Source organism: Anopheles bellator, chromosome 1 (genome assembly GCF_943735745.2).
Source record: "Anopheles bellator chromosome 1, idAnoBellAS_SP24_06.2, whole genome shotgun sequence".
In the NCBI taxonomy this organism is placed as follows: Eukaryota; Metazoa; Arthropoda; class Insecta; order Diptera; family Culicidae; genus Anopheles; species Anopheles bellator.
This window is the reverse complement of record NC_071285.1, coordinates 26,894,087-26,920,399: the sequence shown is the minus strand read 5'-3', so window position 1 is coordinate 26,920,399 and position 26,313 is coordinate 26,894,087. Positions and strand designations below refer to the sequence as shown.

General features: G+C 42.0%; 7 protein-coding genes across 7 annotated transcripts; 4 read left to right on the top strand and 3 right to left on the bottom strand.

The window, feature by feature from the left end:
* The first annotated feature begins 6,371 nt into the window (after nt 1–6,371).
* Nucleotides 6,372–12,224, top strand: LOC131215341 (CTD small phosphatase-like protein 2). The gene is made up of 6 exons (XM_058209729.1): nt 6,372–6,660; nt 8,054–9,713; nt 9,792–10,183; nt 10,349–10,468; nt 10,558–10,660; nt 10,727–12,224. Exons 2-6 carry the CDS (start codon nt 8,055–8,057, stop codon nt 10,790–10,792), a joined length of 2,340 nt encoding a protein of 779 aa, XP_058065712.1. The 5' UTR covers nt 6,372–6,660; nt 8,054; the 3' UTR covers nt 10,793–12,224.
* Nucleotides 11,407–13,415, bottom strand: LOC131205775 (protein immune deficiency-like). The gene is made up of 2 exons (XM_058198024.1): nt 12,724–13,415; nt 11,407–12,643 (listed from the first exon to the last, which is right to left on the bottom strand). Exons 1-2 carry the CDS (start codon nt 13,354–13,356, stop codon nt 12,491–12,493), a joined length of 786 nt encoding a protein of 261 aa, XP_058054007.1. The 5' UTR covers nt 13,357–13,415; the 3' UTR covers nt 11,407–12,490.
* Nucleotides 13,416–13,540: 125 nt separating this feature from the next.
* Nucleotides 13,541–14,651, top strand: LOC131214916 (uncharacterized). The gene is made up of 3 exons (XM_058209259.1): nt 13,541–13,917; nt 13,994–14,254; nt 14,318–14,651. The coding sequence occupies exons 1-3, from the start codon at nt 13,608–13,610 to the stop codon at nt 14,527–14,529; spliced, it is 783 nt and encodes a 260-aa protein (XP_058065242.1). The 5' UTR covers nt 13,541–13,607; the 3' UTR covers nt 14,530–14,651.
* Nucleotides 14,652–14,799: 148 nt separating this feature from the next.
* On the bottom strand, nt 14,800–16,214 carry LOC131215340 (folylpolyglutamate synthase, mitochondrial-like). Its single transcript, XM_058209728.1, has 5 exons — nt 16,197–16,214; nt 15,929–16,114; nt 15,356–15,850; nt 15,015–15,290; nt 14,800–14,973 (listed from the first exon to the last, which is right to left on the bottom strand). Exons 1-5 carry the CDS (start codon nt 16,212–16,214, stop codon nt 14,809–14,811), a joined length of 1,140 nt encoding a protein of 379 aa, XP_058065711.1. The 3' UTR covers nt 14,800–14,808.
* A 645-nt stretch (nt 16,215–16,859) lies between these two features.
* On the top strand, nt 16,860–19,258 carry LOC131210493 (phenoloxidase 8-like). Its single transcript, XM_058203786.1, has 5 exons — nt 16,860–17,741; nt 17,801–17,902; nt 17,978–18,605; nt 18,670–18,913; nt 18,983–19,258. Exons 1-5 carry the CDS (start codon nt 16,860–16,862, stop codon nt 19,182–19,184), a joined length of 2,058 nt encoding a protein of 685 aa, XP_058059769.1. The 3' UTR covers nt 19,185–19,258.
* Nucleotides 19,259–20,549: 1,291 nt separating this feature from the next.
* On the top strand, nt 20,550–23,233 carry LOC131216626 (uncharacterized). Its single transcript, XM_058211167.1, has 6 exons — nt 20,550–20,728; nt 21,329–21,664; nt 21,735–21,823; nt 22,025–22,313; nt 22,579–22,862; nt 22,926–23,233. The coding sequence occupies exons 2-6, from the start codon at nt 21,418–21,420 to the stop codon at nt 23,016–23,018; spliced, it is 1,002 nt and encodes a 333-aa protein (XP_058067150.1). The 5' UTR covers nt 20,550–20,728; nt 21,329–21,417; the 3' UTR covers nt 23,019–23,233.
* Nucleotides 23,234–24,288: 1,055 nt separating this feature from the next.
* Nucleotides 24,289–25,865, bottom strand: LOC131215339 (odorant receptor 82a-like). Its single transcript, XM_058209727.1, has 4 exons — nt 25,393–25,865; nt 24,887–25,322; nt 24,668–24,820; nt 24,289–24,342 (listed from the first exon to the last, which is right to left on the bottom strand). The coding sequence occupies exons 1-4, from the start codon at nt 25,863–25,865 to the stop codon at nt 24,289–24,291; spliced, it is 1,116 nt and encodes a 371-aa protein (XP_058065710.1).
* Between the last annotated feature and the right edge of the window lie 448 nt (nt 25,866–26,313).

The window sequence follows — 26,313 nt, the reverse complement described above, 5'->3', positions numbered from 1 at the left end:
AACAAATTTTGAACACTTACCTTGAATCCTTCAAACTAACCATTATCATCTGCCATGGCGCTAGTTGAGGCATGAGGCCAAAAAGCGTTTCAAAGCACCCTCGGGGTTTCGTTTTAGTTATATTCACAATCGCTTCCTTTGTCACCTTAAACTCACTTAACAATCTTTGGTATTTTTATAAACATTCTACTGCTTTTGTGCTCCTTTCAGTCAGTGGGATTACAGTGGGCAAATATCCTGTAAATATAGGAAATAAAAGCAATTAATTAAAAATATTCGCACGACAATGGAGGTTGATGTTGAATTGTCTCTAGTAACTGAGTGTATGCATTTGACGACACGAGCTCTATGATGTTTTTGTGCGGCATAGCCAACTGACACAAATGTTATTACTATAGCAACAAGTGCATGCATAGTTTAGTAAAATCTTCTGCCATTTGAAATTGTTACGATTTGAGTGTACGGTTAAATCGGCCAATTTTGTATATATATAAGATGACGAAGTTTTCTACACAGCTGTATTTTGTTTACCAAGAATTGGTTCTACCTTCAGTGGAGCAAACAAATATCGCTGACAATATTTGAAACAACAAACGATCAACTGACTGATACTCAACGGTTGGTAATGCTATTTAGTGAATGGCTTCGTTTAGTTTAAATGCAACTGGTGTGAGTTCTGTACATTTTGGAACCTGTAAATTCTGTTAAGATCAACAAGTTGCGAGTTGATATGCAATTTAAAAATCATTTCCCTATCGCAAAGATCCAGAATCGTTCGCCAAACACAGAACTTCCGAAAGTAGTCGTCCTCACACATTAAACAGACACCGAATCCGCAGGATCCGATTCGATCACTACTGCTGGTGGGGGTGTCGTAAATATTTCGTGCACCTGCCTGATTCAGCCATCCGGCCTGGTGGCTACATAACAAAACAAGAGGGAAAAAATAGAAAATATGCACTCTGACTGCAGTTCCTGAGTAACTGTTTTTATGTGCTCTTTTTCTGTAAACGATCCGAAAAGCATAGCCCCCCAGCGCCAGGGAATGCGTGGGACACAGCCAAAAAACGAACGTCCAAAATCCAAATGCACGTCTTACGAGAGAGCGCGAGCGCACAGAACCCAACCCCTTTTCCTCACCGGCCACAGCATATCGAGACGTCTCGAGACAGTAAAATTCTTGCCGCTTCACTCCTCCTTCCGACTCCTTTCGTATCTTCCCCACCAGCAGTGCTCTCTGGCTCCCGACTGCACGAAATTCTCTCCTGAACTGCGTTGTGCGCCTTTTCTCTCTCTCTCCGGCGGAGTTCTTAGAGCGAAGTCAAAAGCGACCAGAATCGGGGCATCATCCTCGAGCAACCTTAAAACGGCGTAGAGAAAAGGCCATTGCTCTTTTGACACATATTTAATTATAAACCTACGGACCGGCTCCAACACGCAACAGCGTGCTTGGCAGTGGTAGTGGCCGCCGACGCTGACGAATAAATTCCGCAAAACTCACCACACACCACCAAGCACGCTTTGTGTATTATTATTATTGCATTCGGTGCTGTGTGAGGATGTTGGTAAGCGCCGCTGCTGCTGGGGTGTGTGGGTCTCGCTCTTGGCCAAGGTAGGAACCGTCGGAATATGTTGCTTTGGTTTGGTTTTGAAGAATACAAAAGTTAAAAGAGAAGCTAGCAACAGAAAAACACATGAACAGAAATGATGATTTCGCAAATATTTCGCTCCACAGACTGATGGGATTTGATGTGTCTTCCAATTACGCCCTTTCGTTTCGGGACGTGTCAAAGATATTGGCCCCACAAACAATGCGTTCAAGGGTAAGGCCTGTAGATCAAAATATTGGTAGAATACGAGAACAGGTACGTGTAATGCTGTAACAAGCTGGCCTCTGCCCGGAAACAGACGAACACGAGCAACATCCGTTTATTCCTAGTGTGAGATATTGTATTGCTTCGGCGTTCGGTTGTTCTTTGGAGAACCGGAGCCTGGCTCCAAAAAGTCCACTTGCGACTTTGGCCAACAATGTCAGTTTCGCTGGTCAAAGCGATGGGTGACCTGACAAAACTTCCGAGATAACAGCAGTGGGATGCGGAGTTCCATTGTCCAGCTACCCGCCATCGTGGGCGATCGTGGGCTGGCGTGTCAAAGTCAATGCCTAGTAACGGGATCGGTTGTATTTCCCGGCATGTTCGTTCCTCCCGCACTAGATTTGGCTGAAATGGAAAGAGATAGCGCCGACGATCCCGCCGCGGGCCAGAGCGCCTAGCAGAAGACGCTGAAGATCGGAGAGGGCACGGCTAAGCAAACGAAGCCTTGTGTTCTGGATACACAGGCACCACAATGCGTCGCTGAGTGGTGAGAACCTGGGCTGAGCGGAGAGAGCCAGCCGTGCTCGCGGAAAGAAAGCCATTGGATGGTGAAAGTGGAAGTGCTACGTACAGGTACAGACAGAGAGGAAGGACAGTAGAGACTGTAAGAGAAACAGAGAGAGAGAGAGCGCGCAGGGCAGATCAGAGAGCGAAAACGGAGCGAGAGAAAGAGAGAAATGAACGGGAAAGAGAGTAAAAGGAAGGTTCAAGAAATCCGGAAGTGATGCTGGCTGGTCATTAACCTTTGCGCTCGATTATGCACATATATTTTTATCTTTCTCCCCATTCATCCATTTCTCCCGAGCACAACCACACACCCACAGAACACAAGCTGCAGCTGGGGCATCCGACGATTCCTTTCCGTGTATCAATTTGCATGTTCTTTTTTAAAGGCACCCGAATCTAGCCGCAGGTATCTTGTTTTATTGGCCATTTAGTCTGTCGTCTGTAGGCGAAGTTCTAGTCGCTTGGCCAAGAGTCACCAGAATTTCTCCTTTCGCTGGTAACTGTCGCTCGGATAAACGGAACCTATATGTTAAAGATGTCCTGGAGGTGTGGTTTGCATTAGTGGGAATCCCTTAAAACAGTCGGAGTTTACTGACCTGTAGTTTGTCTTTCTAGCCGGCATGGTCTAGAAGCAGACTATTGTTCCAATGTGGTGCACTGTTCACAACCGATGAACGCAAGAGGCTGCCACTATTACCCGGGAAATGCGCCACAATAATTGATCACTCAAGAAAGAATGCACACACAACAAGCAACAACTTTCTTCGTGTAACGCCCGTAGCCCGAATTGATCAAGGCGGAAACGCGGAAATTACGTACACGAACCACGATCAAAGGCTTCTCACGAACTTCTAACTCTTCGGAACGCTCGCACCGGAACCACCGACATCTTATGCCGAAGGTTGATCAGATTGCAGAACTTTTGGCATTTGGAACTTCCATCGGTTGACGATGACAGCTACACGTTAGCCTGCGCGATCTAGTTGGTAGTGGACACTGGATAAGCTAACAGACAGTTGCTTTCTGCACTTCCATCCAACCCACTCCCTTCGTGCTCTGTTCCACTTGAACACACTAGCAGGGCACCCGAAGGACACGCATGTTTTACGACAATAACTCTGCACTATCGGAATCACTCTGGCAGTGGTGACTAGCAGTTATCAAGGGACTGCCCGCCCTGATGCTGTGCATACGCTTCGGTTTCTGCTGCCGCCAACTTTCCACTTGCCGCCAGCCAGGAGCCTTCGGCTTCTTCAACACATTTCCCTGCTAAAACACACGGTAGCACTAGTAGCACTCTTTCTTTGCTACTTTTTCACCATGCAACGGTTAACAATTTCAAATTTGCCAGCCTTTACTGTTGACTCCTGCGCTCCCGGAGGCTCTCACATATGAAACAAAAAAAACACCCCGACACGCTGTTGTCTATACGCGGAAAAGCGGAAAAATCGGCCGCCCCAAGAGAACCGGCTACTCGAATCCGAAATCGACCAAACCCGGCCGGAACTGCCGAGAACACGCACGTCCCGATAACTTGCAGAGGGAAAACTAAAGAGATTTTTGACCAACTGCCGGTGACGAAGATGCCGACTTCTACACTTGGTGTTGTTGTACGTACCCACACACATACACAGCGCGACGAATGTGTACGTGTGTACACACACAGCTTAGCGTTTGTTCTGCGCCGCGCTCTCTCTCTCTCTGACGCATTTGTTCTCTTTCCACCATCCGGCTTTTCGGCTCTGTCTCACTCTCTCTCCCTCGACAAGCTTTGTTTTTGCTCGACCCTTTTTTGGGCCAACATTAGTGTTTGGCGGCGTAATGTGCAATAGTATATTTCGCTGCTGTCCTTTAGTATCGCTTGTATCGATAGCAACATCCTGGGCGCGACATGTTAGTCACAGACACATTCGGTACATTTGCAGTTGCCATGGTGGAGCTGCAAAAACTATCCCACCGCAGTAAAAGGACGTCAAAATACCACTAACTACAATTAAGTGATTGGCGAAAAAACAAAAGTACCTTCAGCGTGTACGCATTACAGAAAACCCCGGACAACGTACGAAAGCGAGAGCGGCGATGAAACAGGCAAAACACTGTTATAACGTTATAGAACCAGAGGTGAACGACCGTTCGAAGAGCGTGCGCGTGTGTGTTTCAAACGCGTGTTTTCAAACACAACACACCACTACTACTGCGGTTTCGCAGCTGTCGCAATTTGAACACACACGCACACACACGCAAGCTGACAACTTCTGCGAGCGAGAGAGAGAGAGAGAGAGAGAGAGCGTCGATCAAAACGACCAAATTTGGCCGTTTTGAACGATTGAACGATGTGTGGTTTGTGACACGGCTGAAGGAAAGTTCATTTTTCGATTTCGATAATTTGGATATTTCGAACGAAATTTGGGAACGTTCGGGAAATTCGGGAAAAGTTCGGGAAAAGGCAATAAAAAAACAAATCCGCCTTTTTAAAATTATGGCAAATTAATTGAACTTTTCTTTCAAAATTCAGTTACAGTACGTGACAAAAGTTTGTATGACTTCAACTAATAAAACCGAATAACGATAACGAAACGAGGATGAAAAATTGCTTTATTCAATCATAATCAACCCACAACACAATTATTAAAAACTAGCTCTACTAAAACGCACTCCGACTGATTAGCTTGATTGCTCGTGGCGCATGTTTTGGATAATTTTTTCCGATTATTCCTGTAGGTGGCATGAACAGAATTACCCCCTTATCGTACGTTTTGATACACTGCGTTCCTCTACTTGAAAAATACAAAAAAAAATTCGCTTGTCGTTTAAACTTAGGGTTAGATAATACGGCTCTTTGAAAATTGCCATTTTAACATACATACTGATAGGATTTGTCAACGGAAAGCACGATCGTTTGCAGCGTAGAAGCAACGGGAAGCTAGAAGGCAACTGAACGAATACGTCACCGGGAAGCCCGATTGTCTGAAAAGTAGAAGTAACGGGAAATTAAAAGGGAAGCTGATCGGATACGTCATCAAGAAGTCCTCTGAAACGCCCCAATCAAGAAATAAGGATGAAATGAGGCGCAGCGACGCCCGCCGGGAACAGCTAGTTTTTTTTAATAATATGTCACAAACCAGGAGTTGAAAACCTGAAAGATTTGAAGCGACTGGTCCTGGGTTTGTTTGATTGTAATTATGATTCTATGTTTGTCACCATAATCACGTGCATTCAGCACGATTCTAGTGTACAATTTATTTTGACTACTTTTTCAGGGGATTGGTCGTGGTTTTTGGCAATTGAACCCCAAATAAAACCCCGTTCTTTACTAGCGACTGAAGTACTGCAACGAAACAAAGTAAAACTGTCGATTTACGATATGAAATAGTCCAATTACTAGGCTCGTCAAATTTAAAACGAAATGTGATTAAATGACACTTCATCGTCGGAACTTAACCTGTCTTAAGTTTCTATACCTTCTGTCTTTCTCCACGTGTTTAATTCTTTTGGCTTCCGTCCCGTGTTTTACATCGTGTTTTACAACACACTGTTGGCATAAAAAGATAGAACACATAATCAAATCAAAGTAGAATGTTGCTATTACATCGGGTTACGAGTTCAAATATCGAAATCACAGAGTCGAGTTAGCAAGTAGAGTTTAAGTGTAAATTAAAGGATATTGGGAAATTGTACTGTATTCATTATACACTCTAAAATGATGGTCTGTGCCATCGGGTTTTCGTATTTCCAGACACTTTTGTTTCAGTCAATGTTTCAGGCTCCAATATTTTTGCACCCGACATTGTTGTTTTGCCTCACGAACGCGTATCTCGTTAAAGAGGATCTCTGTCATTTCTGACATTTCTTGACATTTGCTCGCACACAATTCATACAAAACTCTTCTTTACGTTCTTCTACTTCTTCTTTAGGCGAGAAGCAACACAAAGTGAGTGTGTGTGTGTGAGGTCGAGCGAAAAAGTTGATGTCAAAAAAGTAGCCATTTTAGAAAATGAAAACAGAGTGAAAATATTAGTACTATTTAAATATCAGTGTTACTTATTAAAGCATTTTGCATGGAGCAAGATGTTTTAAGTTTTAATTGGTGTGAAGTTTAGTGTGTTTTCAACTCAAAAGGCGGACGAGATTATTGGGCAAGTGTTGTGATTATTGACTTAAATTTTTCGCCGCCAAATCCGATGACCGAACGTAGAAAACAAGAGCCTGTTAAACATCCATTGATAAAGCTCAGATCGATTGTGTAGTTCTTCGCTAGCTGCAATTCATGCAAAACACGGTATGAGATGTGGTTAATTTTACGAAAAACAATTGATTTACCTGCGGCAGGTTGAAAAAGCGCATCGTGCGCTGCGAAGACGTTGGGACGCCGTGATTTGACTGATAACATTCGGTTTTGAAATATGTTTTCAAAGCCCCCGGAATGCAACGAACACTATACGAGACAAGTTTTGTTGTCGCGTGATTATGGATCGGATTGTTCTTCAGAAGTATCGAAATGATGAAATGATGAAACGCTGGGCCGAAAACGATTCAACACAATTTGGCTGCATCAAAACATCAGCACTCAGTTTTAATGAGATTGTTCGCATGCAAACATTGAACATATTCATATTGAATATATCGATTGTATTACGCGTGAGGCCTAAATCTATGGAATTCCAACTGTTGCCTGCTAAATATGGCCTGGAAAAGGTTTTCCTGGGCTTGAACAGTGGCAGCATAAATTGTGCCATCGAAAGCGCGTCCTCGCTTCGAAACATATTAGACAGCATCACTTTCTCTCGCGCTAATTCACAATCGGAATCTAGCACAGGATCCGACAAGTGAATTTAGCTAAACGACCGCTCTTTCACCTTTGTTTTCATGTTGTTTTCTCATTGTTTGTTCGTTATGAAGTTTTCGCTGTGGAAGCTAATTGTGTGGGGACTTTCTACATTTTTTATGAACACACATTTTTGTCTAATATGATTGTACTTTGTCTAATATGATTGTACATTAAATCAATGTTTCAAACAGCAGATACTTTATAAGTGGGAATTTGGAAACTGAATTTTTGATTATATTGAACAACATATTCATAAAACAATGTAAGAAGAAATATTCTACAAGTTTGCAATTTTTTTAAACGAAATTTCGACAAGGGAAGCCTACTTCAATAACATAAGATTCGTGTCTGTCTCAACATTCATATTCCTCAGAGAGAAATGTTACGTTTATAACTGAAAATTAATAATTGAATAATAGTAAAGGTTAAAGGTAACGCTCTTCGCTGTCAGCGCAGCTGGCCAGGGTTCGAATCCCGGGATCGGTTGTCGCTCAACCGGCCATGGTTTCGATTCCCGATACCGGCGCTGACAGAAGGGGGGTTGGCGCGGGACCCACAACCCCGCCCGTAAAAACGAACTGTTACGGATAGCACCAGGGATAATTGACATTAACATTGTCTCTGGTGCAGGCCAAGACCGCACAGCGGTTGTAGTGCCAAAAAAGAAGAAGAAGAAGAATAGTAAAGGTTTGATTGGACAACAGAAATGTAGTAAAAATTCGTTGGTTGTTATTTATCTTGTCATGATTTAGAGTATTTTCATTCGAAAGAGAAAGTTTAAGTTACAGTATCTTTGCTGTGTTTTTGACGATTGTCTTTGATTTCGACGTTTTTTTTCAGATAGAATGTGGCTACGTAGTGAAAATAGAGATCGCCGCCTGCGCTCAAGTAGTTCCCGCGCTGCTCCTAAATTAAAATCATGCCTTAAAGTGTCAAGTTCTAAGGCAAAAAAATCTGTACATTCAGTGCTGCTAACATCGTCCAATCGGCGATCAGTCGCCAAGGTTAATCTTGCATCCAAATGCAGAACAGGTGGAAAATGCGTCGCAGTTTCATCTACCACTGCTGCAGATCTGGCCATACCGGTTACAAATGCCCAAAGTAATATAGAAACCAAAACGGGCGAAATCCAGAAGCCTATGCTGCGAAACCGCCGCGGAAAACCAAATTCATCACCACTTCACAGTACCACCGTTTCCGAGGAATGCAAAGAAAACAGATTCTGCTGGCAGGATAACGAAAATATTACTCTTTTCCCCGGCGCCGCCGACAAGAATAATTGTGATGATTTGCCCGGGAACTCAATGCGGTCGGAGCTTCTTCCAGGATGCAGTTCGAGTAACGGCATAGCCACTCGTAACGTTGATTATGCCACGGACAACATACCTAGAGGGGAAGGCGTATTCTCCGCAAACGACACTGGCAGTTTGAGCTCGTCCAAAGAAAATATGAGCCAGCTTCGAATAATGGCGTACAATTCTGTCAAAAGCTCTCTCTTAGATTACTCGAGTGCACAATCAATAAGTTCATCTTGTTCAATGAAAGGGAATTCAGCAATAACACAGCCGCAGTTGCATCAACTGTTCGCGCCCTCCAAGTGTATCACGGAATGCGACAGCACGACAACGGAATTAGATATTCCGACCAGAGTTAACGACGAACATGCTGCGGATCATGTGTCATGTCCCGGGGAATTTCCGAAGAGAAGCGGATCTGCTTCCTGCCCATCGTTAGCTATTGTTGTGCCAGAGGTAGACTCTACTACCGACACGGTACAACCGTACTCGTCCGGGTCTAGCTGTCCCGAGGATGTCACCTCATATGCCCTGAAAGAACCCTTTTCACTGTTGTTGTCGTCGGTGACAAATTTGGCCCCTTCATCTTCTTCATCATCGTCATCCATAGTTTCATCGGCTACATCTGTGTCCTCGCCGTTGTGTAGTGGTCAACCTGTGTCACGTACAAACAATCCAGTTCCAGCTTCCGGACACGATGATAAACCGCAACAGTCCAACTTTTCGGCGGGAAACGGTGGAGACCTGGCAGTTGCTTCTGATTTAATTTCTATGTTCGATGAAGAACATTACCGAGGTGTCGCAGAACTGGGACAGTATAACGATTATTCGTATAATATGCTGCTGACACAAGCGTTGCTCAGCTGTGGTGATGTGGCAGGATTAAATTTGACGGACAGCCATGGTGATTTGGGCAATGCGAATGATACCCAATTTATCTCCTCACTCAATTCGACGGCCATTGAGAATCTGAAAGCACTAAGTACATTCACGAACATGGGAAACATGGATTCGATGTTGGACCAGGGCGCTAGCAGCAGCACCGGACCGCACAAGGCCTACTTGCCTGAGTTTAGTCACGGAAATCACAGCTCCGAGCAGCAATCTTTGATTCATAACATCGACTGCAATGAGCCCGTTGCAATGTGTGGTAACCATGACGAATTGTCTTCTGCACAGCTTGAAAATCATGAACGTGTAGAAATGGAGGTGGGTTTCTTTTAGGTTTATTTGATTTGCCGTTTTTAATTAACGTTTCTTCGACCGGTATCATCCCAAAACAAACAGGAAGTGTGTGACGAGCAGCACGATGATGCAGCATATCGGGTCTTCGATCCATACTATTTCATCAAACACTTGCCACCGCTTACATGTGAGATGCGCTCCAAGTGTCCAGCATTACCACTCAAAACGCGATCTAGTGCAGAGTTTAGCCTTGCATTGGACTTGGACGAAACGCTAGTGCATTGCAGCTTGGTGGAGCTTTCGGATGCCAGTTTCAAGTTCCCGGTGATATTCCAAGAGTGCAAATATACCGTGTTTGTTCGCACAAGACCCTATTTCCGTGAGTTCTTAGAGAAAGTATCAAAACTTTTCGAAGTGATACTGTTCACTGCATCGAAACGAGTTTACGCCGACAAACTTCTCAATTTACTCGATCCGGATCGTCGACTTATCAAGTGAGTGTAAATCTTTAAAAACATCATTGCAATGCCATACCTGCATTCTAAAATTATTCTTTTATAGATAGTTGTTGGTTCGGTAATCTACCTAAATAACTAATTTTTTATGTATGAATCTAAGCAACTGCTTGATTGATCGTGTCGTTTCTCCGTCTGTTATAGATATCGCTTATTCCGGGAACATTGTGTGCTAGTCAACGGTAATTATATTAAGGACTTGACTATCCTTGGTAGAGATCTTTCTAGAACAATAATAATTGATAACTCGCCACAAGCATTTGGGTAGGTTGGATTGTCTGTACACGCTGTAGTGTGTGTCGGCTGAATTTAATTTGAGAGCTTATCATTGATCCCGATCTTGCATCTTTCAGCTACCAGTTAGATAATGGAATACCAATTGAAAGTTGGTTCGTAGACCAGAGCGACTCAGAATTAATGAAAATACTACCCTTTTTAGAGCGATTGGCCGAAATGGTAAGCACATTGTACTTTGCCAACAGTTTAATAGATAATTATACAATTGCGTGTTTCTATTTCCAGCGTGAAGATGTTCGACCTCATATTCGGGAAAAATTCAGGCTCTTTTCCTACCTACCACCAGATTAAAAACAATTACATCCGCGCGGTTTCTAGTTGACATGCTTAGAAAACCATTTGATTGTATCATTTTAGTTTCATCAAACTGTTGTAAGTTTGCACGGTTGCCAGCAATAATTTGACGGCAAAATCGTGATAACCGGCTATTGAAAGAGCAACATATTAAAAACAAACATTCTTCACACCAATGTATTAGAAACTCTTTAATATGGCTTTATGCACCGTCGTATAGTTCTGTTCTGGAAATAGCACTATGCAGGTAGCACAAGTTCATTCAATGTTTTCCCACATAAAAGCATGGTCCATGTTTTACACTACTATAAATAAAACGATAATTCTTTCTTTTTCATTTGTAAAATTGAACCGATGAAGCATTAAATAATGGTACAATACGTGCGAAAGCTTGCTTAGCAATCCGTTTAGCTATAATAATGTATCAAGTATTTCTATTGGTCAAAAGAACAATGATGAATTATTCTTTTAACTTTTATTTAACTGGTGAAGCATAAATCAAAATTGAGGGATTGTGGAATGAACAAACTGAGAGCCATTGATCGTGTTAATAATAAAACATAATTGATTATATTTTGACTAATCATAACGGAATATTGCATTGACACATATGAAATATTACATTGACTATTAGAGTTTATTGCTCCCCTAATCACACGTTCAATAGACCTTTAAATCAATAAAAATATGTAGAGCTCACATAGTTTCAGTGTAAATAAAACTATTCTATTCGTCGCAAATATCGTTATATGGAGTTATTTATATGGAAAAGAACCTTCAGAATGCATTCATACAAGATAAATATAATGTTCGTTGAATTTCATATTTGCACTATAATCAAGGCAAAGAGACAATTACTCAAACTGAAAGCGAACGGCTCCGTGTGTACAATTTGTCGTCAGTAACTCTGGCATTTCTGCGAATCTTGGTCAATTAACGTATTTTCAAAAAACGCCCATAAAAGCCTTCAAAGATCGCCGATTGTAGGCCGATGAAAACTTTGGCACCTTTTTTTCAACATTCAAGAAGATAATATATCTTTGAATAGTATTATACTGGCTATTGTGAGTAAATTTGTTCAAAGCTTTATGCTTGAGCCTTCCCTTATCCCACAGGCAGTTTAGCGACTGCGACTGAATTTTATTCCCATTTCTATCCCCTTTATACAGCGTATTCTAGCTAGCAGATATTCGGATCAGGATTCGGATATCGGATCAGGACGCTGACTATTGCTTTGCGAGTGATTGCGAAGAGTTGCCACTATTATGCTTCTTTTTCCACCAACGATTCGCATAGATGCTTTACGTTAACATGAACGATTAAGAAGGAAAAATTGGGACAGAAATCCTAAGTTACATTTGCCACTCCATTCCGGAAGGTATGTTGAAGTGAGGTGTGAAGGATAGCATGTAAATGGTTCAATAAACTCACCATCAAACCTAATGATTATGTTTTTTTATGAAATTGTTTTAATTACCACAATACGTTTTCTGATTCATACATTTTACGATTCATTGATTGAATCGTTTAAAATTCTTAAACAAAACTGATCGACCTATTATATGTTTAGCCTGTGTAACATAATCTTCTTCTTTCACGTTAAAAAGTAAAACAAATTTCACCTATCACTACTTTTATGTGTTGCTCTCCTCGGGGTCCTATTCTACCGTAGCGGGTTATCGTCGGGGCAGCGGGTCAGCTACTCAAATTCTCTTTCCGGCATTTCCATTCTCTCTTCATGTAATAAACCGTTTCTTTGTGTTTATTTTCCCACAACAATGACACTAGGCGTCCCAGCGTAGGGTTATCTTCGTTTTGAGTCCAATCCAAAAGAAAATGGTAAATTTGCTGAAAAAGAACAAGTAAACATTTCATACAGTTGCTCATACTCAAATACTTATACTAAATACTCAAACATCGCCAAATACCTCCGACAATGTTGGATTGTCTGCTTCGAAGGCATCAATTTGCCCTTCCGAGTATTCCAGCTTTCGAGCGAAGCTTTTCCATTCGTAGCCTAAATGTCTTGACACGATTTCAAGCATTTCCGGTTCCAATTCATCAGAAGACTTCATCATTTGGGTGATAGTGTTAGACAGCTTTAAATTGGCCCATTTAACGTGTTCCTTATGGTCCGTTTTACAGTCATTACACCCATTCGTTGGCTCCATAGTATAGCTGTTTCCAATGTGTACATTGCTGGAGTTCTTTATGTGAAACACCATCTTAGCGGATGTGTTGGATATCGATGTTTGTTGAGGGGCTGCCAATGCATTGTAATGTACATTGTTTACCACGGTATGCGCACTCGGTTCTTCCGGGATGGCCATTGCTTCGGTTGGTACTTCCGCTAAACTGATGCCACTTCCTAATGCCAATGAGGCGAATTGCTCCGTCCCGCTGATATTTGCATTCACGAAAGCACTGCCGTTGTTAGTCGAAGCGGAAACTGCCTTATTTTTCCCATTCGCCCTCGGCATTGGAGTAGCATCTGTTTCTAGCTTCGACATGAAATTTTTATCTTTATTTTTTACCGACATGAACTTAAATAACTTCGCCATACCACCGTCAATATAAACTTATTTACCAAGGAAGGGAATCATTAGAACAAAACAACAGAACAAAATTAAAGTCAAAGCTGCTGATGACGGAATTCACTACGTTAGATTATTTTGACGTTTTATTGTGGGTCCTGAATTTTGAACTGTCAAAAATCACTAAGGTTGTTTTCATTTTGCATGTGCGAAATGGGACATGTGTTTTGAATTTGTTGGTAATAATTATTTGTATAATTATTTAAATTAGTTGGAAGATGTGGTCCGCGTATTTGCGTAAATATATGCTGCGAGTAAATCAGTCGTTTATGAAAAGAATTGTGAGAACTTCGCACGACGAATATTCTTCCAAGTCTTCTCCTGAGAGCCTTACAAAGCAGAATAAAGAGTTATCACAAAAAATACCAAGTGCCCGGTCGATCGCAGCCAAATACCAAATATTTCAAGATGAAGATTCACCAATTATCCTAGACGTAGATGAAGAACGAAAGATGCAGCATAGCGGCAAAACACAAACACAACCGATTGCTGACCCTTTCGAAATGTACGAAGGAATCGATTTTATCCGTAAGTGCTTTCTGTGATGGAGAGTCACAGGTGCTGATCTTACAAAACTATCTATAAACGAGTTATTTGCTTGCAGGTGGTGAACAATATGTTTTTGAGATACACGATTTAGTTTCCATCTTGAAACTGAACAACGCAATCAATGTTTTTGTTTGCTCCGTTCCAAAAGAGATCAAGTATGTTGACTATTTGTGTATTGTGTCTGGTCGGAATAAAAAACACATGCTAGGAATAGCACAGTTCGTGAGAAAAGTGTATAAAATGAAACAACTTCCGCACGAATTTATTCCCAAAATAGAAGGAGAATCCTCCAGCGACTGGATGGCACTAGACCTTGGTAATATCTTGTGGCTGCTCAATTTTGGACTCGGCAAATGTTGTGTTTTTATTCTATTTTTAGGGAATATTTCATTGCACATTTTTTCCGCCAAAGCACGCGAACATTACGATTTAGAATCACTTTGGACCGTTGGTAGCGAGTACGATGGAGAATGTAATAAACCAAATAAGGGGCTTGTTGAGCTGTTTGAGAAACATACAATATATCTGAAGGATCTGAAGACACTTGAACCAAGAAGATCAGTTCCTTCGTCGTCTTCCAAAGTTACTTAAATGTGTAGATTCCTTGAGTATCAGTTGTTACAATTCGTTCGTTCTGGCATATCACACTGGCGCCTAATGTAAAAGGCGCCTGTGTCGACTTTGCTATGTTTGATTGGATTTACAACTGTAACACGACTGTTCTACTAGAAATAAATAAGAACCTTCTCGCAATATTATACAAAACACCGGCTTTATTATGAATATTGTACCGGAAGGCGCTAGTGCAACCACAAAACGCGCTTTGCCAAAGCGTTACCGACTGCTCTATCAGCGGGGGACAGGAAACGACTAACGCCATAAAACACGATCCTCCATTCTTAACGCTATAAGTGTTGCACCAAGAAGATGAATCGAACCGGTAATTAAAATGTCGCATGGTTCATCGCGTGCTGGATAGTTGTTGTCAATGTAATCGAAGATTGATTTCACAGAATTATGCACGAACCCTGAAGTCTGTTTTAAATGGTTTATTGCAGTTGGTTTATTGCATGAGCGCCGTCTAGGAAAATTGTTCGCTTTCCCTCACATGGAATGATTTGTAATCTTCCGGGCCAAAAATAACAATTGACACCTTCTATAATGCTTTCAGGAATCAGCAGCTTATCGTCAAATGGTAAAATATGAGGACGTGTACGCCGAATCCAGTTCACCGCTATTTGAGTTGCCAGCGATGTATTAATTTCCATCTCCGGACAGCGATTGTGCGCCATTGTAGGTATCTTCGTCCAACGATACTGTTCCAACCGAGACGGAACAATGTGTAGCTTCGCCTAGCGAAAGTAACGAATCATGAATATCGCGCGTTTTACTTAGGACACACACTACTTATCAATACATTTTTAAGGCGACATTCGCTTTCAATTACAGCAATGCATTCAGCTGGTTGCTCTGCGACAAATACTTCTGATCCTTGTTTTACGATTCCAGCTTTTTGCCAAGCAATCGCTTCCAACGTTTCTCCTAACAGCTGTGTATGTTCCAGTCCAAGAGAGGTAATGCCGACCGTCTGTGCATTTCGTATAACGTTTGTGCAATCGTACCGTCCGCCAATCCCAACTTCTATTACTGCTACATCCACAGAGCCAATGAACACGTTTAAAGCTAGCAAGGTCAGGAATCCAAAGTACGATGGCATATCCGAATCGCGTTCCTGGGCAGCGAACAGCATGTTGTAAATTTTCCAAAAATGCTCCGCAAAACGGTCTTTTGAAATCGGTTGTCCATCTAGACGGATGCGTTCCGTTACAGACACCAAGTGCGGTGAGCTATAGAACCCGGTGCGATAACCATTCAAGCGAAGAATCGATTCCACCATAGCACACGTTGTCCCCTGACCCAAGGACGGAAGCCATATATTATTAAACGCCAAACAGCACGCGATAAGCGCGATTAGGCGTGGTTTACCAACCTTTCCCTTAGTTCCAGAAACATGTATCACGGGGAGTAGATCCAACTTTTCCATTGTAATTCCGATTCGTTTTAAAAATTTTACTGTGTCGCTTGTATGCTTTGAATCGTTTTTATGCCTGCTTTGGATGGAATCCTGTAAAACGCTATTGTTGGATTGTAGTGTGTTTAACGTAGCAATAGCATTCTAGACGAATATATATGAAACAAGAAAAAGTTTAAGCGTAAGTTGATCAATCAAATCTAATATTTTTTCGGCCTTATTTTACCTCGTAGTTTTGCTCCATAGTTTTGCTCCTGCAGTGGCTGGAAAATGACATAGTGGACTACAAATGCATTTTTGTCCATGATTGTAAATTGTTGTAAATTGTTTCATCATGAGCATTGAAACTTGCTCCATCACCACCGCTGTGATGTAGTTCATGGAATAATATTTTCATGGAATCACTATTAGGAAAATGGGAAACGCGAGAAAGTTGTTAAAAAAATATTATAAATAACCAACAATAACAAAATAAATTTTTAAATTTAAACCAGATCTGATACATAATTTCTTGCTTTACACAAGAAAATTTATTTTCGGAGCTGCTTTACTTTCGTTCCGATTCCGCGACCTCTAGTTCGTGGTTCCAGCATTACTATAGCAAATCCAGTATTATAACGATTCATGCACTACTACTGCGTTCTTATCTTCTAGTGTTGAGGCAGAGTTCAACGTACTAATCTTGCGGTGTAGCTTCTTGATAAATAAGTTGTTACATTGTATTGCTGTTGCTAATTGCACCGAATCAATGTAAACCTAAAACGTATTAGTCATTTCCAGTGACTATAAATATGCTGAAACAATTGAGTAGTAAATCAGTTGCAACGTTGAGCGAAATACGCACACAGACTTTGTTTGCTTCGATTGATATTCATAACAAAAATCTACAATGTCCGACATTGACACTGGGTACTTGTGTCTTATGACTCGTCCGTCTGAACCACTGTTTTACCCAAAGTACAATAGTGAAGTGTTTATGGACTTGCCGGTCCACTACTTGCCTGACCGATATCAGCCGATTGCGGAATCCATAAAAGATCGCTTAGGATCAGTCGCCAAACATCACATTGTGATCGAACCAGTGAAAGTGCCGGATCTAAGCTATGCAACCAGCATCCCGCAGCAAGGGGATTTTAATTTGTTCAGTCCGGCGCATAGGCGCGCCGCAGGCCAACTGGTTGCTGATTTGATCGCCCAACCGGATCCGAAGACGATGCTATCTGTCGCGGCCTATGCTCGGGATCGCCTGAATCCTACAATGTTTCAGTACGCCCTGACGATCGCGTTGATGCACCGCCAGGACACTAGAACCGTACCTATTCCGTCGTTTTTGGAAATGTTTCCGACACGGTTCGTTGATTCCAGCATTTTACCTCAACTTCGCCAAGAAGGGTTCATCGCCGAGCAGAAAGAGCGTATTGCGGTCGATATACCGCACAATTTTACGGCTGCCGAAGGCGAACCAGAGCAACGACTAGCTTACTTTCGGGAAGACATTGGGCTGAACCTGCATCACTGGCACTGGCATTTGGTGTACCCACAGGAGGCTCCCTTGGAGGTGGTTAACAAAGACCGCCGCGGCGAGCTTTTCTATTACATGCATCGCCAGGTAGTGGCACGCTACAATGTGGAACGATTCTGCCATTTTCTACCAGCTACGGCACCGTTGAAAAATCTCCGAGAGCCGATTCCGGAGGCATATTTTCCAAAAATTCTGAACAGCGCCTTAAACAGAACGTATCCTGGCAGGGCCACAAATCAAGTGATGAGCGTATGTAGAACTGAATCGCTTACCACAACGTATTGCCCTAACCGCCTGGATTATTACAGCATGTCAACCGCCCTGGCGACGATGCCGTTGCCACCATATTGGAGCTGGAAACGTCGCTTGGCCGCATTAAGGAGGCGATTCATTCAAAATTTGCATTGTCGGTGAGCAATGGAAACAAAATAACGTATCCAATGGCATTGAGCTTCATCTAAATGCTGCTTTCGTTCTTCATATAGGCTGACGGTCAACGAATACCTCTGGACGAGCATACTGGGATCGATCTATTGGGAAACATTGTAGAGAACTCCATTTTATCTGTCAACCTACAGCACTATGGAAACTATCATTCCTTGCTGCATTCTATGATCGGTTTTATTCACGATCCCGACAATCTGTACCTTGAAAGTCACGGTGTGTTGGGTGATTTTCCAACAGCTATGCGCGATCCAGTCTTCTACCGTCTGCATAGCCAAGTGGACGACATATTTGAGCAGCACAAGCAAAAGCTCGCTCCTTACAACGATAATGAGCTCGTCTTTCCAGGTGTCGCTATCACCAACGTTTCGGTTCAAATAACAAGCGGGAAGGCTGCCAAAAATCGCCTCCTCACCTTTTGGCAACGGTCACAGGTCGACCTGGGTGCTGGGCTCGATTTTGGACCACAAGGTAATGTTATCGCCACTTTCACACACATCCAACACGCCCCGTTCGCCTACCAAATCCTCGTGTACAACGAAACAAACCAGGAAAAGAAGGGAACCGTGCGAATCTTTCTCGCACCCATCGATGGTGTGGATGGGGAACAATTTTTGCTGGCTCAACAACGCCGATACATGATTGAACTGGACAAATTCGTCGTGAAACGTAATGATGTTATATGCTTCCGCTGTAAACGGTTCACTTGAGTCAAGGTCTTCTCCCTTTACAGTGCATCCTGGCGAAAACCGTGTCATCCGAAAGTCGGACAATTCCAGTGTTACCATACCGTACGAACGGACATTTGGTCGCGTGGATGTATCCAGCATGCAAGGCGCTGAGAGGTTCCAGTTTTGCAAGTGTGGTTGGCCGGACCACATGCTACTACCGAAGGGCTCTCCGGAAGGACGGAAGTTCGATCTGTTTGTTATGGTTTCAGACTACGAGCAAGATAAGGTCGAGACAGGCGTCCTCGAGTAAGTACGGTGGCATGTTAAAAATGGTTCAATTTCTGCTAACGAGTTTAACTTTATTGTGTGCAACAGCGACGGCAAATGTAACGATTCCCATTCGTACTGTGGACTCCAGGATCAGATGTATCCCGACCGACGCGCGATGGGATTCCCGTTTGATCGACTGCCTGCTCCAAATGATCATATGATTAGAGACTTTTCATCACGATTTTCGAATATGAACCGAACTGTGGTTGAGCTTGTTTTCACCAACACGGTTATTGCACGTACATAAATGTGCATAGGGACAATTTACTGGCAACTGGCATTTGGCACTCGTTTGATTTATAACTCTCCCATGTTGTACTAATAAATCAGAAGCAAATTGAATCAACCGCTTTGAGTTTTTTATTTTGTGATTTCATATTACAATCATGTTGATCTTTTGCAACCTCTTCTTGCAAGATCGCGAACAAGCATTGCGTTTTGCACGAGCACGAAATTTGCGTCCAACGTCTTCGTCGTCAAAGATGTACTTCTTCTTTTTTAAATACTGCAAACACTCAGTGATTAATGATTGTAATCGCGGAAAAAACTTGCAATGGGAGGTGCAATCGCATGAAATCCAACAACATGTAAATTGGCCTGATAAGAGTTCGTTAAATTCGTTAATTCGTTAACGGAAAGTACAGAGCTGCTGCCGACCGGCGAAAGTGAAGCTAGTAGTGCATTTTCCTACTATTTCATCGTCTACTTACTGTACAATACTTTGATAAGCGAGATTACTCTTCGTGAATTTTTTCAAGTTTTTTCATCGTCAAATCTAGGCCTGCTACTATCATATCATATCAGACTGGTGTCTTGTTCTCTGCATTACCAATCACGATTCAACTTTTTATCAGTAGATTATAGATTGATCATTGATCAACAACTGAAAGATTGAAGAGAGCAAGAATCCATTCCCAGTTTATTTTTACCTAACGTATATCTACTTCCGCTATGTGGTTCAAGTTATTCTACTTCAGTTTAATTTTATTTTAGTTAGAAATACTTATTTGTTTATTATAAAGTAGTTTTTCTGGTATATATCAAGGTTATAGTTCGCTTCAATTTCATGCTTCAATTGGGACATGCGTACAAGCTCGAAGAGAAACTGAATAGAATTGGAGAGATGATTTTATCTGGTTTTTATAAATGGTTTTGCTCGCTCATGACCTGATTACCTGCTTGACAATACTCGTTAATACTAATCTACTACTAGTTCTAGAAAGAAGCATTGGTCTGTACTTGTATATCAAAATTTAGCACTGCAAACAATGCACGATCTGCTTATACTGTGTAGAGCTGTAAATTGTTGTTGCTATTGCGAATTGCTACTTTAAATCATGGCATCGATGTGGGTTTGTCACTAGGGTTATTTTTCTCTCGCTGGAAGACAGACTTGGCGTATAGTTTCTAACAATAAACTCTCTAATTTCTATCAAAATGTCTCTCTATCGCGCGCGCGCGCTCAATGAAAACTCTCTTCGCGATTGCAACTGTTGGAAAAAAGATGGCGATCTGTTTGGCGATATTTTGACAGTTCGGGAAAGATACGCGAAATCTACCAACATTGAGTTTTTCTTATATTCCTACACTTTCCAGGAAGGGAAAGGTGTACAGACGGTTCCGAAAGAACTGCACCCGAACAACAATATATAGTATAAATTTTGTTAAGTTCGAAACTGTCTGGCCAAGGTCTTGGCTGCGTCAACTGGGAACATCTAAATATTGTAGTGCAACTGCAATTTTGTGTTAAATTGTTACTGTGTCTGGCTACTAACGCGGATAGATAAACAAGTAAGGAAATAGACTATGCAATAGCAAGGGTGCCATCAAATGTTTGTGAAATTAATGTTCAAGGCCAATGTTCATGACTTGGATGTTTTCCATTTCCATGGATATCGATTTTGGTTTTGGGGGAAAACAGTGCACAAGAAACAGAAAAGTGTATCGTGCAACGGGAGAAAAGTAAACAAAATACTTTTACGGTTTCGATATGAACAATTGGTTAGTTTACTATGACAGCAATGTTTTTTTATTATGTATCTTGCAAAACAGTTCAATAAATGAGAAGCATTGAGTTGCCTCCAAACTAATAAATAGAGGCCGAGATTTCAAGGACATTTTCGATTTGAACAGGACTTTCGGTTGTACAGTTTACGACCAAATGTTATTATAAAAATTTCGTGGAAAAGTTTCTAGTTTCAATTTAATTAAAAAGCCAACACGGCTTTGTTTGCTTCTGCTGCTTCTAAATGTGCTTTGCAACAGTTCAAAATGATTCTTCATGTTGTTCGTTCATGTTCACATATGAAAGAAACACCCTAAATCGATACAAACCATATTTTGGTAACGTATTTGGATTTTTCGAAATAATATTTTAATCATTTTTTTTAGTGGCGAAAAATGTGAAAAAATAGAGCGGTGCGTCACCTCATGTTACGTGCTTATGAGTGATTGGGACAAAATACAGTGCAATTTCTGCGATGGCTCCATTTAAACTCAAGTTCCGCATGGGCAGTGGTTCGTCGCGTAGCACGTCTCAGGAACAGCATGCTCCAGTAGATAGTCAAACCAATTCTCTTGGAGCATTTTCGAACAGTACGAACGCAATCGATTTTATTGATAGCACCATTCTGGAGTCAGAGCAGAATAACGATAATCTTGTTTCGATGAGCAACGATCAACGAGCCTTATTATTAACCAGTGATACTCCCGACGAACAAATTTCAGGTAAACTATTTCATGCCTAGGTTTAGCTTACTAAATACATGAGGGTCATTGTACCAATTTACGGTTGCAGGATACGACAATCCTGCTCTAAGCAACACCGAAACAGCGAATATCATACCTCTTAGTCCGCCCCCGTCATACGAGTACGTGCTGGAAGAAGTAAGTTTTTGATGTGAGACCGTTTAAAAAATAGTTCGAAAATTTGAAATCACCAATGTCCCCTAGCGAGACTCAGACAGGGGCTCAGAACTTTGTCATATAGTCATCCTGATCCAGTGCTTTTTGTAAAAAAATAACAGTATTCTACAATTATTATTATTAAAAACAAGAGTGTTGAATAACGTGTATTAACATCTTCAGAACCGCATGGCAGCATTGGACAAGGAAAACAATCGGACATCTTTAATTAGCGAATCCATGGCTACTCTTAACCTGGAGCATGTGTCAAGCAACTCATTGGGAGCGGAGAACAGTTCAGTTTTCCCAGAAAAGGACACACCTAGTTCGACCACACACCAGGAATCCACAGATTCATCTCTACACACCTTCAGCTCGGCGATCACTTCTTCGCAAGAGAACTTGCTTAATTGCACCGGCTCTTGTAACTCTGTGTATCAGCTCAGCTGCAATACAGCACTGCAAAGTTTAGGTAACGTGTCACGCTTATGCTTTATTTATCTGAATTATCCAAATTGCGGGTCATTTACAAACGCTCGGTAAGCTTAGAACCATCCACTAGACGAACCTGTTGAACTTGACGAAATTACTAGGTTGAAAATTGTACCATACTACCACACTCTTTGCTGCATAGCGGTTTGTAAATGTAGCCCACAATTTAGAAATATCCGAACGAACTTTGGTAACCCTTCAAAACAACTATTTTTTTTTTAAATTGCATTTCACCTGCTTCCCAGTTGAAGATGTGGAAACAATGACTTTTGACGAAACCTGCCTTTCACAAGACAACCAGGAGGGCCTAGCTTCTGACGAAGAGTGCAGCGTTGATAGCACTGCCCCGCAAATTCTCTATTTACACACCGGCTCTCGGAGCGAAGTAAAGGGTCCAGAAATACTTTACAAGTCCAGCAAACGACTATACAAAGCTGTAGCCAAAGAGTGCGGGATCTCGTGCAAGATGTCCGATCAGTGCCGGTGCTTGGATTGCCAAAGCCGATACTTTGATTGCGAGTACGATCAGGTAAGCTAATCATAACGAAGTAAAGCATCGGTCGTCTTGACAAATATCCCCACATTCCCACAGAATGAGCACGAGAAAACAGACGGAGGCCTAGGCGCCGGGACACCAATGTTCATCAGTGAGGTGATGCACGGTTCTGCATGCAGTATTCTTTAAGTCGGCATGAAGCATAGGGTTTTGATACGCAAACTAATGTATTAAATACTGTTCTGGATGTCATATAGCGCATGAGTATTTCTAGGATTTTAGTCAGAAACCCCAATGGCAGGCGGTAAAGTCGATTTTGACGGTGTAACATTAAATAGAACGATATGCAATTGATTAAATGAAAAAGACCAGGGAAACGTTAGTTTTCTTCAACTTCGCAGTACTGGGCGACTTTTTAAATCATCGGCATCAATAAATCATCGGCAACACATGATGTCCGTAATGCAAGGAATGCCAGTACAACGCAACGAGTGGTGAGAGCTAGAGCCGGGGATTGAGCTCTTTATAACAAAGAAACGATACAGGCCTTGAATGACTAGCGAATGAATTAAACGATTTTATTAGTTCATGTGTCTCTTACGTCGGTCGACTCGTCTCTTATGTCGATCGTCGATCGAAACAGTGCTGCCAACTAACTAAACAGTGAAGCTTTGGTTTCTCGCGCTACTCGTAATGTAATATTCCTAATGTAACTGTTAAACCCCATCTCTTCAATAAAATTATTTATGAAAAAATATCACACACGGTGCTAGAGCATAAGCGCAGAGGAAGTCAAACGTACAACGAGCTATAATCTGCTATCCTCCTCGCATCTTCAAAACACCCATCAGCCCCCATTGCTGATCTCCCAACTCCCACTGCCCACCTACAACCATCAATCTTACGAGTTTCCAGATCATCTATCCTTCAAGGAGCCCAAGGAGTGTCTACAGAGTTAAGGGGATCTTTCGTGTGGATAAATAAATTCAAGCGTAATGTGAAGTATACAAACACTTTGTTCGACATTTTAAACAACACGACAGCTAAATCTACACTATATCCGAACGTGCAGTTCAGCGAAATATCATTGATCGTTCTTCGAGATCGAAAATTGGAACCATGATGATGGTTATTTTATTGCCATCAGTCTGAATTGTTATCTTTTCGTTCGATTTCTGGATTGGCCCTTTTATCCCCTGAACTAGAAATTAATAATATTTATCAAAAGTGTTTTGCCAACTGCACAAACCACACAAGCTACAAGAGTGCATAACAATGGTGTTTAAGCATTTTCCCAAAGTCACTAACGTCCACACTGTTCCGGCCTTGAAAGCTGCAGGAGCATTTTTCGCAGAAATTGAAATGTGTCTGTCGTAAGACACATATTTCGCAAACGGGCATAAATTCAAAAAATTGTAACAGTGCAGCTTCTCGTGATATTTGTTGTAGTAGAAAAGTTTTACTCTAACAGTGACATCAGAAGGGCGACGTAAGATCCCGCCGAATTGAGAATCTGGAAATATACGTTGCTCTATTGAAGTTTCTCGTTGAATTGAGTAGCGAAAAAATTATAAAACCATACTGAAACTAATTTTTATATCATCATTTGCCACAAAACTGGTGCCAAAGCAGAATAGGTTTGGTTCGATTTTTTTAAATCATTAATTAACGGATACAAACCATTTGAAAAACCAAAACAATATTGTAACCAGTTCAATAGAGCTATGAACATTTTGTGAATTGATCTAATAAAACTCAAACTTTTCATTTTGATGCACACTACGAAGCAAAAACAAGTTATTCTCCAAAAAGTCATCCGTTGAGTTTAGGATGCTTACCGAGTTTAGCGTAGGAAGATTAGCCTGAGTGAATCCAGCTTTGGCGATAACAGGCTTACTAGATCGCATCATGCAATTGATAAGCATTTTTTGTGTTTGCGTGGTTGCGTTGTACCAATTGCACCTGAAGACAGCGTTGTGAACCTGTAGACTCTTATGAAGAAGAAAAAAAAACCTAGATCTGTTATCCATTATCCTGGCGTCGGGGCGTGAACGTACCTCGTACTCCAGCAGCGAGCCGTAATAGCAGTAGTAGGTAATTTGAATCGTAATGGCCATCCCGTATGCTATATAAACTACCATTTCGCTCGATCCGGCGGATATTACCAGTTGAAACCCGAGCATACACAACAACAGGGAAGATACGAGCAACTGGTTGAGTATGATGAACTTATAGGCGCTTATAACACGCTTCGAGAGGCCCAGAATATACGCGTGGTATTGAATAAGGGAATTCAACGATCCGAAGTCCTCCTCGGTGCTTATTTCTTCGAATCGTCTTTGGATGACGATGAAATGAGCCAAAAGACCCGAGCAAAACGTTCCAAACGAAGAATCGCAGGCCACACATTCCAGTACGACCCAAAAGATAGCCACACTGCACCAGATGAAGAACACCGCGAACGTAACAGGATGACTGATAGAAAACGGGAAGCTGTTGGGTTATAAAGAGAGCGTTTGTTGGCAGAGGCAGTCCAGCTTTGGCCCAATCACGGCGGACTCACTACATCAATAACGGCAAACGGTAATCCGGCGTTTCCGAGACTAGGAACTTGAGCAGCGCAGAACCGACGAACAGGGTTCCCGTGACCATGGCCGAAATTAAATAGGCCCAGGTCAGGTGCAGGGCGATACGATTGTACTTTTCAACAATCTGCTGCTCACTGGGTCGCAAGTGTTGCTGGATTCTGGTGAACTCGTGCACAAACTCCCAAATTTGCTGCCGGACCGATCGCAGGTTGTGCTGCCGTACCAAACCGAGATAGGCGGTAAACGTGGGCCCCAAACAGTCGCACAGTGGCATTATATCGTTGGCGTGTTTGATGGCAAACATGACTGTTCCAAGCTTCATGAAGAGCACTGTGGAGAAACTCAAAAAATACACTACTTTGTTGGCCCCAGTGTTTCGTCTACCGACTCCAATGGCCGAGAAACAGAGCGATTGAACGCGAAAGAAATCAGGATTCTCGTGAGCCATGTTGCCCTTGCCTAAAGGGCGTAACGAACGAACTGGCGCACGTAATCTATGACCTACCGTTTTAATACCGGTGTACATGCAAAAAGGCTACAATTAGACTGTTCATCAATCACGTCACTAATTAGGGATATTTTACGTGCCTTATGGCGCACCCTTGGTACGGGAAGAAAGACCGATCGCAACGAAGAACACGATGCACGAGAACATACGTAAAATATTCACGATAATTGTATCTGCGATGGAAAGCAACTGTTCAGTTTGATCGGTTCACGGATCAGCGGGCTCATTCCCCAAACGCGTTCCACTAGGTTGACGGAACAACTTACACGGCAAGTGCAGGAAAAGAAGAGCTTTCCCTCTAACGATGAAAGGGATCTTCAGATAAAACTTCCTGTATTTGTTTCTCGAGATGCAACCATTCAGCGCTACTTGAAAAATCGTTAAGCTG

What these genes read in the sequence shown, in the direction of transcription:
- LOC131215341 (XM_058209729.1), top strand. Translation starts at nt 8,055, where the DNA reads ATGTGGCTACGTAGTGAAAATAGAGATCGCCGCCTGCGCTCAAGTAGT. An exon ending in ATGAACGTGTAGAAATGGAG is followed by an intron (nt 9,714 to 9,791) that starts GTGGGTTTCTTT and finishes CAAAACAAACAG; the next exon opens with GAAGTGTGTGACGAGCAGCA. An exon ending in AACTCGCCACAAGCATTTGG is followed by an intron (nt 10,469 to 10,557) that starts GTAGGTTGGATT and finishes TGCATCTTTCAG; the next exon opens with CTACCAGTTAGATAATGGAA.
- LOC131205775 (XM_058198024.1), bottom strand. Translation starts at nt 13,356, where the DNA reads ATGGCGAAGTTATTTAAGTTCATGTCGGTAAAAAATAAAGATAAAAAT. An exon ending in ACAATCCAACATTGTCGGAG is followed by an intron (nt 12,644 to 12,723) that starts GTATTTGGCGAT and finishes GTTCTTTTTCAG; the next exon opens with CAAATTTACCATTTTCTTTT.
- LOC131214916 (XM_058209259.1), top strand. Translation starts at nt 13,608, where the DNA reads ATGTGGTCCGCGTATTTGCGTAAATATATGCTGCGAGTAAATCAGTCG. An exon ending in CGAAGGAATCGATTTTATCC is followed by an intron (nt 13,918 to 13,993) that starts GTAAGTGCTTTC and finishes ATTTGCTTGCAG; the next exon opens with GTGGTGAACAATATGTTTTT. An exon ending in CTGGATGGCACTAGACCTTG is followed by an intron (nt 14,255 to 14,317) that starts GTAATATCTTGT and finishes TTCTATTTTTAG; the next exon opens with GGAATATTTCATTGCACATT.
- LOC131215340 (XM_058209728.1), bottom strand. An exon ending in GCGAATGTCGCCTTAAAAAT is followed by an intron (nt 15,291 to 15,355) that starts GTATTGATAAGT and finishes TACTTTCGCTAG; the next exon opens with GCGAAGCTACACATTGTTCC. An exon ending in GAACAATTTTCCTAGACGGC is followed by an intron (nt 14,974 to 15,014) that starts GCTCATGCAATA and finishes CATTTAAAACAG; the next exon opens with ACTTCAGGGTTCGTGCATAA.
- LOC131210493 (XM_058203786.1), top strand. Translation starts at nt 16,860, where the DNA reads ATGTCCGACATTGACACTGGGTACTTGTGTCTTATGACTCGTCCGTCT. An exon ending in ATTCAAAATTTGCATTGTCG is followed by an intron (nt 17,903 to 17,977) that starts GTGAGCAATGGA and finishes TTCTTCATATAG; the next exon opens with GCTGACGGTCAACGAATACC. An exon ending in GTCGAGACAGGCGTCCTCGA is followed by an intron (nt 18,914 to 18,982) that starts GTAAGTACGGTG and finishes TGTGTGCAACAG; the next exon opens with CGACGGCAAATGTAACGATT.
- LOC131216626 (XM_058211167.1), top strand. Translation starts at nt 21,418, where the DNA reads ATGGCTCCATTTAAACTCAAGTTCCGCATGGGCAGTGGTTCGTCGCGT. An exon ending in TACAGCACTGCAAAGTTTAG is followed by an intron (nt 22,314 to 22,578) that starts GTAACGTGTCAC and finishes CCTGCTTCCCAG; the next exon opens with TTGAAGATGTGGAAACAATG. An exon ending in TTGATTGCGAGTACGATCAG is followed by an intron (nt 22,863 to 22,925) that starts GTAAGCTAATCA and finishes ACATTCCCACAG; the next exon opens with AATGAGCACGAGAAAACAGA.
- LOC131215339 (XM_058209727.1), bottom strand. Translation starts at nt 25,865, where the DNA reads ATGGCTCACGAGAATCCTGATTTCTTTCGCGTTCAATCGCTCTGTTTC. An exon ending in CGTTTGCCGTTATTGATGTA is followed by an intron (nt 25,323 to 25,392) that starts GTGAGTCCGCCG and finishes ATAACCCAACAG; the next exon opens with CTTCCCGTTTTCTATCAGTC. An exon ending in ATCTTCCTACGCTAAACTCG is followed by an intron (nt 24,343 to 24,667) that starts GTAAGCATCCTA and finishes GTATATTTCCAG; the next exon opens with ATTCTCAATTCGGCGGGATC.